Source organism: Carassius auratus, chromosome 32 (assembly GCF_003368295.1).
Source record: "Carassius auratus strain Wakin chromosome 32, ASM336829v1, whole genome shotgun sequence".
NCBI lineage: Eukaryota > Metazoa > Chordata > Actinopteri > Cypriniformes > Cyprinidae > Carassius > Carassius auratus.
In genome coordinates this window covers 22,490,408-22,501,621 of record NC_039274.1, presented here as the reverse complement: position 1 = coordinate 22,501,621, position 11,214 = coordinate 22,490,408, and the positions used below count along the sequence as shown (strand labels likewise).

At 34.8% G+C, this 11,214-nt stretch overlaps 1 protein-coding gene across 1 annotated transcript; it reads left to right on the top strand.

Moving 5' to 3' along the window:
* The first annotated feature begins 4,511 nt into the window (after nt 1-4,511).
* Nucleotides 4,512-9,242, top strand: cyb5b (cytochrome b5 type B). The gene is made up of 5 exons (XM_026215977.1): nt 4,512-4,851; nt 7,833-7,961; nt 8,622-8,648; nt 8,769-8,800; nt 8,886-9,242. The coding sequence occupies exons 1-5, from the start codon at nt 4,675-4,677 to the stop codon at nt 8,974-8,976; spliced, it is 456 nt and encodes a 151-aa protein (XP_026071762.1). The 5' UTR covers nt 4,512-4,674; the 3' UTR covers nt 8,977-9,242.
* The last annotated feature ends 1,972 nt before the right edge of the window (nt 9,243-11,214 follow it).

Genomic DNA, 11,214 nt, shown 5'->3' with positions numbered 1-11,214 from the left:
CAATTATTCCAGATGTAATAATGATGTGGAGAAAAATTATGCTTGTAAATTAACTTCCAAGCCAAAAGTGCTTGCCTGTGAAAAGCTGACAGTTTAACTGGAAGTTTCTCGATTTTATAATCACACATAAGCAAAAATGAAAGTCCACCAAGTTTGTCAAAAACCAATTTAGATATCATATTCCAAACAGAATCAGTGTTTTTTAGAAAATATTTCAACCAGTTAATTTTGAAAGTGTTATTTAAAATAGAAAAATCTAAATAATCAAGCCCTCCATTTTTATATGAATTAACAATAACAGATTTTCTAATATAGTGTATACGGTTTTTCCACAAAAAATTCAGCATAATTTGATCAATTATCTTATTTGTTTTATTATCTGAGTGTATTGAGGAAGCTATATAAGTAAGCCTTGAAATACCTTCCGCTTTAGCCAGCAGAACACGACCTTTGAGAGACAAGTCTCTCTGCAACCAAATATTAAATCTGTTCTTTACTTTTTTAATCACTGGGTCAAAATTTTGTGAGATTCTCTCCTGCTCATTTTTAGTAATAACCATACCCAAATAAGTAGGAGAATCCTTTACAGGGATATTACATATATTTCTGTAATGGCAACTTTTTAAAGCAAATAGTTCACATTTTTGTAAATTAAGACAAAGCCCTGAGGCACTGGAAAAAACTTCAATGATCTTGACCGCTGACTGAATTTGATCAACATTTTTCAGGAAAAGAGCCGTGTCATCAGCCAACTGACTTATCAGAACACTTCTCTCTTCAACTTGAATTCCTTTTAAATTGGATGATTTAATAAAGTGACAAAACACCTGAGCAACAATAAGAAAGAGGTAAACTGAGACTGGGCAGCCTTGCCTAACTCCTCTTTCCAAATTAAATCTTTGAGTAGTGCCATTCTTTAATTTCACAGAACTATTTCCCCCCGCATAAAGAGTTTTCATAGCATTACAGAAATAAGCCCCAAACCCAAAGTGTTCTAAACAGTAGAAAATAAAAGGATGCTCAACCGAATCAAAGGCTTTGAAAAAGTCTAAAAAAAGTATAAAGCTATCATCATTTATAAGGTCAGAATAATCAATAAGATCAAAAATAAGTCTAATGTTGTTACATATATGACGGTTTCTCATAAACCCAGATTGATTTTCATCAATAATGGAATCTAATACTAATTTGAATCTTTGGGCAAATACCTGAGCAAATATTTTATAATCATTATTTAACAAACTAATGGGTCTCCAATTATCAATAAGCAACAAATCTTTCTTGGGCTTAGGAATCAAACTAATTATACCTTGCGTCATAGTTGTAGGAAGCTGTGAGTACTGTAAGCTTTCAGAGTATACTTCAAAAAGAAACGGGGAAAGAATCTCAGAAAACTGCTTATAGAACTCTGAAGTAATTCCATCATTACCGGGTGATTTATTACATTTTAAATGTTCAATAGCTTGCTTAATTTCCGTAATAGTAATTGGTAAATCACATAACTTTTGGTCCGCCTCAGTAATTGTTTTAACATTTTTAAGCTGGTTACAAAAAGAAGTCATATTTTGCTCACTAAATTTAGAAGTATATAATTTAGAGTAATAGTCATAGCAAAAACTAGAAATTGCGTCAAAATTATCTGTAATAGATCCATTAATATTCATTTTAGAAACAGAGTTAAGTTTAGCTCTCGACTTTTCAAGATTAAAAAAATAAGCAGACATCTGTTCTCCATGCTCTAACCATTTTTGCCTTGATCGAATAAAAGCACCTTGTGCTCGCATTTTGTACATATTATCAAGCTCATTTTGCAGCTCTGTTAGACGCAATCTCTGTCCTTCTACCAGGTCCACCATAGAAATGTTAGAAATGGCTAAGATTTCACTAACAACCTTCTCTTCCATAAGACGTTGTGATTTAACTAATGTGCTACCAAACTTCCTCAAATATTTTCCAATTTCAAATTTTAATAATTCCCAATTATGACGAAACAATCCTTCCTTTTTAGCTTTAATCCAATAATAATTAATGAGTTTTCCCAATTCCTGTTTAACTGCACTTAATTTAAGCAAAGAACTATTCATTTTCCAGTATGAATTATACTTGTTACAATTCGTGTTTGGTGAAATATTAATTGTAATTAATATGGCCTTATGGTCAGTTAATGGTGTTGGCAAAACATTAACCAAAATATTGTTCCCATCAAAATGGTTAGAGACGAGCCAAAAATCAATCCTAGAACGTCTACTGCCATCCTTGTTACTCCAAGTATACACAACATCATCTACATTTTTCTCTCTCCATATATCAATCAGATGAAATTGGTCCATAAACAGTTTCAAATTAGTATTTAAATTTGAAGGTCGTCTTGGAGGCCACCTATCTACTGACTCGTTTAACACAACATTGAAATCCCCCCCTATAATTAAAAAAGAATCAGGAAATTTGGATAACCAAAGTGTAAGTCTTTCCTCCAACAAACATAATAACTGGTCATTTTCAGATTTGCTATTATATCCATAGATATTAACTACTATAAAAATTACACTAAAACATTTTAGAATTAAGCAAATAAAGTGGCCATTTTCATCACTATCCGCATGTAAAACCTCACCTCTATAATTATTTTTCAGGCAAGAAACCCCTGCTGAGTGTTCGGTTCCATGAGACAGCCAAATATCACTGCCCCATTGTGATCTCCAAAAATTAACATCAGAAGCAATAGAATGAGATTCTTGAAAAAATACAAAGTCATTATTAAACCTTTTAGTGAACAAAAACAAAGCCTTACGCTTAACGTTTTCTCTTAAACCCCTGGCATTCAAAGATATAATGGAAAATGACATAAACAACAAAAAGTTAACTGTGAACAACAAAAAACTTGTAACCTCTTATAACAATCAATATATTAAGATAAAGTTGGCAAAAAGGTCAACCACAAAATATAGCACCATAAAGACTTGAATTTTGTGCAAATAAGCAATCTCTTCAATAAGAAATAAAATAAAATCTTGCTTCATTTGAAACAATAACTGTCCCAAAGTGCAGATATGCATATAAGATCACGCAAACACGCATCTTATGTCTTCAACTCTTCATCAGAAATCAACATGACTTCAACAGCATTAGTTCCCAACTCAGTCGACCGTGAGGATAATTTCACCTTGACCTTGTACAAAGGCTCTGCCTCCAACAAAGTAAGCAGTTTTCCCAGCCGCTCGAGCTTTTTGAACTTCCGGCCACAACTTCATCCTTCTCTCGCGATCTCCCTTGGAAAAGTCCTCTCTGAACTGAAAACCTTTGTCCCGCAAATACGAGGAGCTTTTGGCAGCCTTCCAAACTGCATCTCTGTAGGAGCGCGTGGAAAACTGTATTATGGTTGCTCTAGGCCTACCGCTGCTCTGTTGAGTACTTCCGAGACGGTGAACAACATCAATGGCACCTGGAAGCTTATCATTTTCGCTGGGAAGAACAGCTCGACAGATCTTGATAACCTCTAGACGAATATTTTCATCAGCTGCCTCTGGGATACCTATGATCTTCAGATTGCGTCGTCTCATGTAGGTTTCTAGATCATCCATTCTTCTCTCCATTTTGTTGACCGGCTTTTCAATTTGATCCACGCGCCGCTCTAAGCACGCCACCTTTGCTGTGACAGTCTTTAAATCAGACGACACAGCATCCACTTTTTCTCTCAGGTCGGTGATCTTTCGCTCTATCGCGTCAGAGCGGCAGTTAATCAGCTGCGTTATGTTCGCCAGCTGAGAAGAAATATCAGCACTCGTATTATCACTAGCCTTTTTTTTAGCAGCTGGTGACTTGCTTGGAGTAGCAGGCAGAGCTGGGAACTCCTCTTCAGCCAGGCTAAATGAATCCTCTTCGTTCATGCTGACAACATAATCATGCCCGCTGCTAACCACTGAGAGTGTGCTTGTGCTAGCAGCACTAGCATTGCCCTTTTCCTTTTCAGAAAACGCTGAGAGCCCTCTTTTACGAACCATGGTGAAGCAAAAAGAATCGGCCAATATGCAACAGGCTGTTGAAAAACTAGAACATCTAATTACTGCTTATAAGCAATATTTATAGGACAACTTGGTGCAAGCACTCAAAAATGCGACCGTTCAGGCAGCCATCTTGGTCACGCCCCCAAACCAATGTGCGTGCTTGTAACATGCATGTAACGTTTGACGGTCTCGTGATGATCTGCTCCTGATTCTGATTGGCTGCCACCATATCCGTCACTGGCCGTGTGCCGAGTGAACTGAGCGCCAATTGGATGGTGATTTCTCATGACTAGTAGCATTGTTGCCACGTCCATCGTTTTCCCGCGGAATTGGGCTACTTTAAAACTGTTTTGATTTTCATGCTCGTTGGTTGAAGGGACCCCAATAACGTGATATTTAGCCACTGGAGTCAAAATTTTACCTGGTAAACACCTCCACAAAACGTGTATTTTACACCGCGCATACACCATATTTAACGGGGGATTCCTTAAAACGCGATTGTGCGGGTTTTATTGTGAAAACCTGGCAACCCTAACTGGTGATGAATGGTGTGCCGGCTGGGCGAGCCGAGAACTGAACTAGACAGGTTAGGTCTTCAAAAAAAACCGCTTCAAGCTAAAATATTACAGTTAAAACCTGCACTCTGGTTTCCGCCGAATCTGCGTGAAATATGGGGGAAGAAACTGAGATCTCGGTGAAAAGAGCGAATCAGGACGGGAAGGATGAAAACATGGACAGCGGTGTGAAATATTACACACGCGAGGAGGTTCAAGCCCATAACATGAGCAAAGACACATGGCTCATCATCCACGATAAAGTTTACGATATCACAAGCTTCATGGAGGAGGTAAGAGAGGGCTGGAGTCTCTCGTGTCCTCCACAGATCACACCTGACACAAACATACAGCACTAAATCCTGCACGACGTTACCCTTTCCGTTGTTTACATATCTTAAACACGGATTATTTTATTTTTATTTTTAGTTGGATAGTCTTTAGACTCGAAAAAAGAAGCTGCTGATAATATGTTTATCTAACATACTAAATTCAGTGCAGTAGTTAAACAACACTCTGTCTAGAGGATTAAACTGTCTCTCTGCGGAAATATTTAGTATCGAAACATGTAGGAAGGGCTGAATATTAAACCTTGCCCTTCAACTCCGGTCTCATGTTGTTACGTTTCATACAACCTAACGTTACATTTATGTGTTTTCATTTTTGTAACACGTAACTCCTGATTCGCGTGTGAAACCGAGCAAGTAGGGAATCGAATCTTTCTGGTGAATCGAGTTCCAGGATTCTGATTCAGTAAATAACAATATTTATTTTGGGGGCTGACATTTTTTTTTTTGTTGTTCAGCAGAAACTCTTTCGCCTTTATTTGATGACCCCCCCCCCCCCCCCCCCCAATTTACTGAAATGAATAATTTAGTAACACATTAGCATGTTCACATTTCTGTGACATTGATCACATGGCATGCAGGTAAACAAATAATAATAATAATTTTTTTTAGTCAGCATTTTATTTTGAAAAAAAATAAAAAAAATAATTTAATATTATAATGATTTAATTAATTATTAGCTTATCATTAAACTTACAAATTCCCTGCACTTCCTTTACAAATCACAGTTTAGGAAATCTTACCTAATGTGATGTTAAATGCACTTAATTATATTGTTAAAAACAAATGTAATATATTTTCTTTTTCTCTGCATTTTTCTATCAAAATGGTACAAGATTAGCCTATTTAAATCAATGTGAAAAATGAGTTAGGGCAAAAGTAATCAAAAAGGAGTTTGATTATATTACCTAAAGTGTAATGGATTACGTAATTTACCCAGCTCGGTTCATTGTATAACTAAACTATATTGTTATATGAACCACCAGTTACAAGCTTAAAGTACAATACAACAGTAACACATATTTCGAGTTGGACTAGGTAATAATTTGTGACTCGGTAAGTGAATCTGACATTTCAATAAGAAATTTTTAATTCAGGAAAAAGGAGTCACCAAAAGAGTATTTCCATACAATGTTCTGTTTGAACTGTTTATTGAACCAAAGATGGAATTGGTTAAAGTTAAATCCATTCATATTCCCCATCAGAAAACAATAGGTACAATCATTTATATCCCTTGTTTGTTAATTGATATAAAATCTTTTTCTGAAGCCATCGGATCTCTTTATTTCAACTTATGTTTTAAAATATTCATGTTTGACTGTGGAGTTCATGGGGCCTGTACCATGATGGTGGCTGAACCATTACAGGATTAGTTTTGAGTTGACAAAATCAAACAAATCCAGTCGCGCTTTGTTGGTGCCATGACCCTGATCATTAACTTTCTCTGCCAACAAATACTTTGCGTTTATGGAGCATGTGCACATGACATCTGTAAAGAAAAGCCAATCACATGCCTTGAAATTGTGATTCACTTCTCGCCAGAGAGCAATTCACTGCCAAAGATGAAAGGATTAAAACAAAAACTTTGGAGAATTTAAACACACAGCAAGTTGAAACGAGTTGTCCAGGAAAGAGTATGAGTTGAATATTTTTACAGAGACTAAATAAATCTATATTCATATATAGTCATGTTTAAAGCTTTATCTATTCTAAAGCTTATGTATATTGCTGTCTGTCTGTCTATCTATCTATCTATCTATCTATCTATCTATCTATCTATCTATCTATCTATTTTTATTTATTTATTTAAAATAAAGTTTAATAATAACTACTGCTATGGAGCAGGTTAGCCATGGAGCGTAAGTTTATATGGTGGTGATGAACGCCGCCAAAAACCAAACCACATTCATGGTGTTTAAAACCCAGTGTTGGTGGAAGCTAACCTGAAGCTTACCTGGCAGCATCATGGTAGGCCTCTGGTTTAAAACTACATTACCCATGATTCTGCAAACCAATCTCCACCATCAAAGAATCCCAACAAGCAAATTACACCACTTTGCCCGCTTCTGTGAAGCACTGGGAATGACACGAGAATCTGCTTTCATACACTATTTAAATATTTGTTAATATATTCTATGCATATTTTGCAGAAAACTAAAATATATTCTATCTATATGTATAATCAACTTCTTTAAATTACCATATTCCTCCATCACGGTTAAGGTCATTGTCATACACAATACTCTTAAGCTGTAAAGTACCTTATTTCAATTTTTTTATTGATTTTTCTTTTCTCTAATCAATGGCTGTGAAGTTCTGAAACACTTCCTAGCTTGTTGATCCATAATGTAAGTTTTTAACCTTGTTAGCATTCTACTGTACCAAAGGTACACAGCGGTACACAGTGTGTTTTTAAGGGTTAACCTTGTGACATACAAAATAAAAAAAAGATACAAGCAGCAAAGCAGGTACAATAAGTGTCTTTGTCAGACTGCCAATGATACTTCATGTTGTGATCCCATTGTGTATTTACAAGAACAACAAGAAAATGTAGGTGGAATGTTTTCAGTGTGTTCAAAGGTCTATTACTCAATACCAGTAAGACTTAGAGTGTCACCTTTCAAAAGAGACCAAAACCATGCTTATACTCCAAATTTGTTCAACAACAACTTTGGGTATGGCTTTTTTTAGGCATTGTAAATTTTACAGGAATCCTAAAGGGTAAATGAAGATATTTTAAAATCCCTATGGAAAAAAATTAATGGAAAAAAAACAAACCAAAAAAACCTCCAGGCACCAAAAGTGCATGGGCACTAATACACTATAAGAACCGGTTCTCAATGTTGTGCAACAGATGTCATCAGATGTATTATTAAAGAGTGCCGGTGACAAAAAAGGATATAAACATTTGTCATTTGTCTGGACAGCATCCAGGAGGTGAAGAGGTTCTGCTGGAGCAAGCGGGTGCAGATGCTACAGAAAGCTTCGAGGATGTGGGTCATTCCACAGATGCCAGAGAGATGCTCCAGCAGTATTACATCGGCGAATTACATATGGTAGTATAAGTTTATTCATTTACAGATGAGCCAAGAAAAGGCAGAGTGTTTTGTTCCAACTTGTACGTGACATTTCTGGGAAAATAATCATCTAATATAGGACTGCAACTGATGATTATTTTAATCGATTATATCTTATTAACATGATTTAAAAATCCACATTTTTATTTTTGGTATCTTATTAAAAGAAGTTATTTTACATCTTGCCCAGTGTTGTCTCCAGTCCAAAGAGTGTGCGACTTGAAAATGGTCATATTTAAAAATTTTGAGTTTGAGACTGGAAAAACTGGAATGAATTACTAATGTCGAATTTAAGTTATGTGCGGAGGAAAACATTTCTCAAATATATGAAATGCTTATGAGTATTTCTCAATGTTAATATGAAGCTTTCTCATGTTTAGGATTACTTGGACAATGTACTTTTCCCACAGTAGTTCACTCTGTGTCCTTTTTAAATGTGTATCGTCCATAGTTATTCTCTGAATTAAAAGAATGTAACCTGTGGATGTTTTCCATGCACGCAGATGTCATTGATTGTAAAATTAGTATTTTTATTATTATTGGTTATTAGTGATTTTATTGATTAGTTGTCCCTAATCTAGTCTGTGTCAAGCATGTGTAAAGTCATGAATTTTAATAATGCCTATTTATCCGTTTCAGGATGATCGAAAGAAAGAATCAAAGAAGGTAAAGAAAAAGAAAAAACACAGTTCCTTGACCTTTGTGACTGATGCGTGAACATATTTTCATGTAAAAGTTGTTGCAGTTTTGATAATGTTTGCTCACTTTATTACATTTCCATTCTAGGAAGTTTACATCACAACTTCCAAAGACTCCAGGTGAGAATTCAGACTATGTTCTGCATAAACTACAGTACTCATGCATTTTTATTTATTTTTTAACAACTGTTTGTTATTTGCTCAGGTCATGGAGCTCCTGGTTAATTCCCAGTGTAGCTGCTGTACTCGTTGGCGTCATGTATCGTTACTACATGCTGGATCACAAAGCCTCCTGAACTCCTGTAAACATTGCCACCGATATATATTTCTCTTGTCTGGATGCCTTGGCCTGTTTGAGTGAGTGAGTCTACAAGATCACTCTCTCAACTCCTGCTCATCTTCTCTTCTTTAGTTTCCACTCAACTAGCTATTTACAAAAGGTCCAAAACATTGGCTCATATCAACAGTTTTTATTTTTCTACCAGAATTCACAGTTCTGTCTAACCTGCAGGACTTAACCTGCAGCATTATCTTGGTCACGCTTTCTGTCATCGGATTGTCACGCTTTTTTAGAAATGTACTTGGAAATGACTTCATCTCCTTTAAATAAATCTAGACTGCAGCTGAAAAGATAAGGCCCTTCCGGACAGGTATAGTCTGACTTCTGCTAATGGATTCAAATTCTCTGATCATTTTGACAAATCACACGTCCACAGCTTTCACATAGCTGCTAGTCGATGTTTGTCAATGCATGTTAGTTATCACCTAAGGACTTTGACCAAAATTATTCAAGTGGAGTTGAAATATACATCTCCAAAGGAAGAGCATGGAGTCCTGCTTTTATAAAGAAGTTGCTGTTTTAAATACAACATGGGGTAAAGGGATAGTTCACCCAAAAATGAAAAATCTGTATGAAAAAATAAAATTCTCAAAATAAAAATGTGATTTTCCACTGAAGAATGAAAGTCAAACAGACATGAGGGTAAGTAAATGATGGCAAGATTGTCATTTTTGGGTGAACTATCCCTGTAAGTTAAACTCGAAAATATTGTCTTTGTTTCAAATTTTTGTCATTTCACTTTTGCATGAATGCAATGGCTGAAATGTCACCGAGTTACAGTCATACAGTGCTTTAATGTTACATGTACGCTTTTATTCTTACAATGAAGATTTCTATAGTGTGGTACCTGTATCTGCAAATTTGAAATCTACTCCATTATTCAGCGTTTTTGTAATGCATTTGAGAGATGTTTAAAGTTTTTTTATATATATATATATATATATATATATATATATATATACATATACATATATATATATATATATATATATATATATATATATATATATATATATATATATATATATATATATATATAACATTTTTGGCAATGGCGGTAAGAACATTAGTTTTGGGAAATGTTTGATGCATGATCTATGGCACTGCTTGTAGAGTACCTGTTAATTACTCATATGCATATGCTTCTCTAATGAATTGTTCTTAGCGTTTCAAGCACTTGCATGTATGTAGGTCAGGTCATGGAAAAACTATTATATGCAAGTGTTGCCCTTAATGTTCAAAAAACCGAAATGTCTACCTTTGTTTGCTTCTTTTCTGTACTCTATTAAATCTTGCATTTCTTTTCAAAGCAATATTGCATTTAAATTGTTTTTAATGGAACACATTGAGCGAGTAATTATTATGCATTTATGTAGTCATATATTTTTTAATAGTCTTCATGTATCATTACTATTGGAGGATACAAGCCGTTTCTCTCAGTAGTTGTTTTTTTTTTTTTTTGAGTTTTGTTCCGAGTGTCATATTTGTCTTTTAAAATCATTTGACATTCCTGCCCCAAGAAATGTGCAAATTAATTATTTTCCTGCCAGACTGAGTCAATGTGTTCAGCTTTGTTTAACAACTAATATTCAGATGTTCATGTATTTGTGCATTTTGTTTGTCTAGACACTGATGACATTGTCAAGTTTTCATTGGCTGACATATTAATGTCATTATAATTTAATTATAGTGGGAAAAGAACTAGCGTGTTAGTCTATAGATCAGCTCTTTTTGTTCAATAACAGGAAAAATTGAAAGTTCAAGACCTTTATTATTGCTAAATGTCATATATTTAATTCAACATTATAATTTATCTGTCAGATTAGGTTTATCTGTGATATGTCATCGTAAATACGAGCGACTTGCTGAATCAGTGTGTGTTTGTTAAAGGTTTAATAAATGTTTAAAAAAAAAGCTAATTTATTTGTGCAGGTTGTAATCATTCTTTGAATATTGTATTTTAGACTTTGGATACAATTTGGGAGATGCATTTGAACTTAAAATGGGTAGGTATTAGTGCTAACATGTTTTTGGATGGTTAAAAGTACAGACAATATTTGACAGAGCATGTGTTTTTGGTTATTTCTTTATATGAATAACAAATTATTAAATTTTACTTAATGAAAAATAATTTTGTGCTGTTAAAATGAAGTACACCTTTGGACAGCATGAGTTATGGCACTACATGATTAAA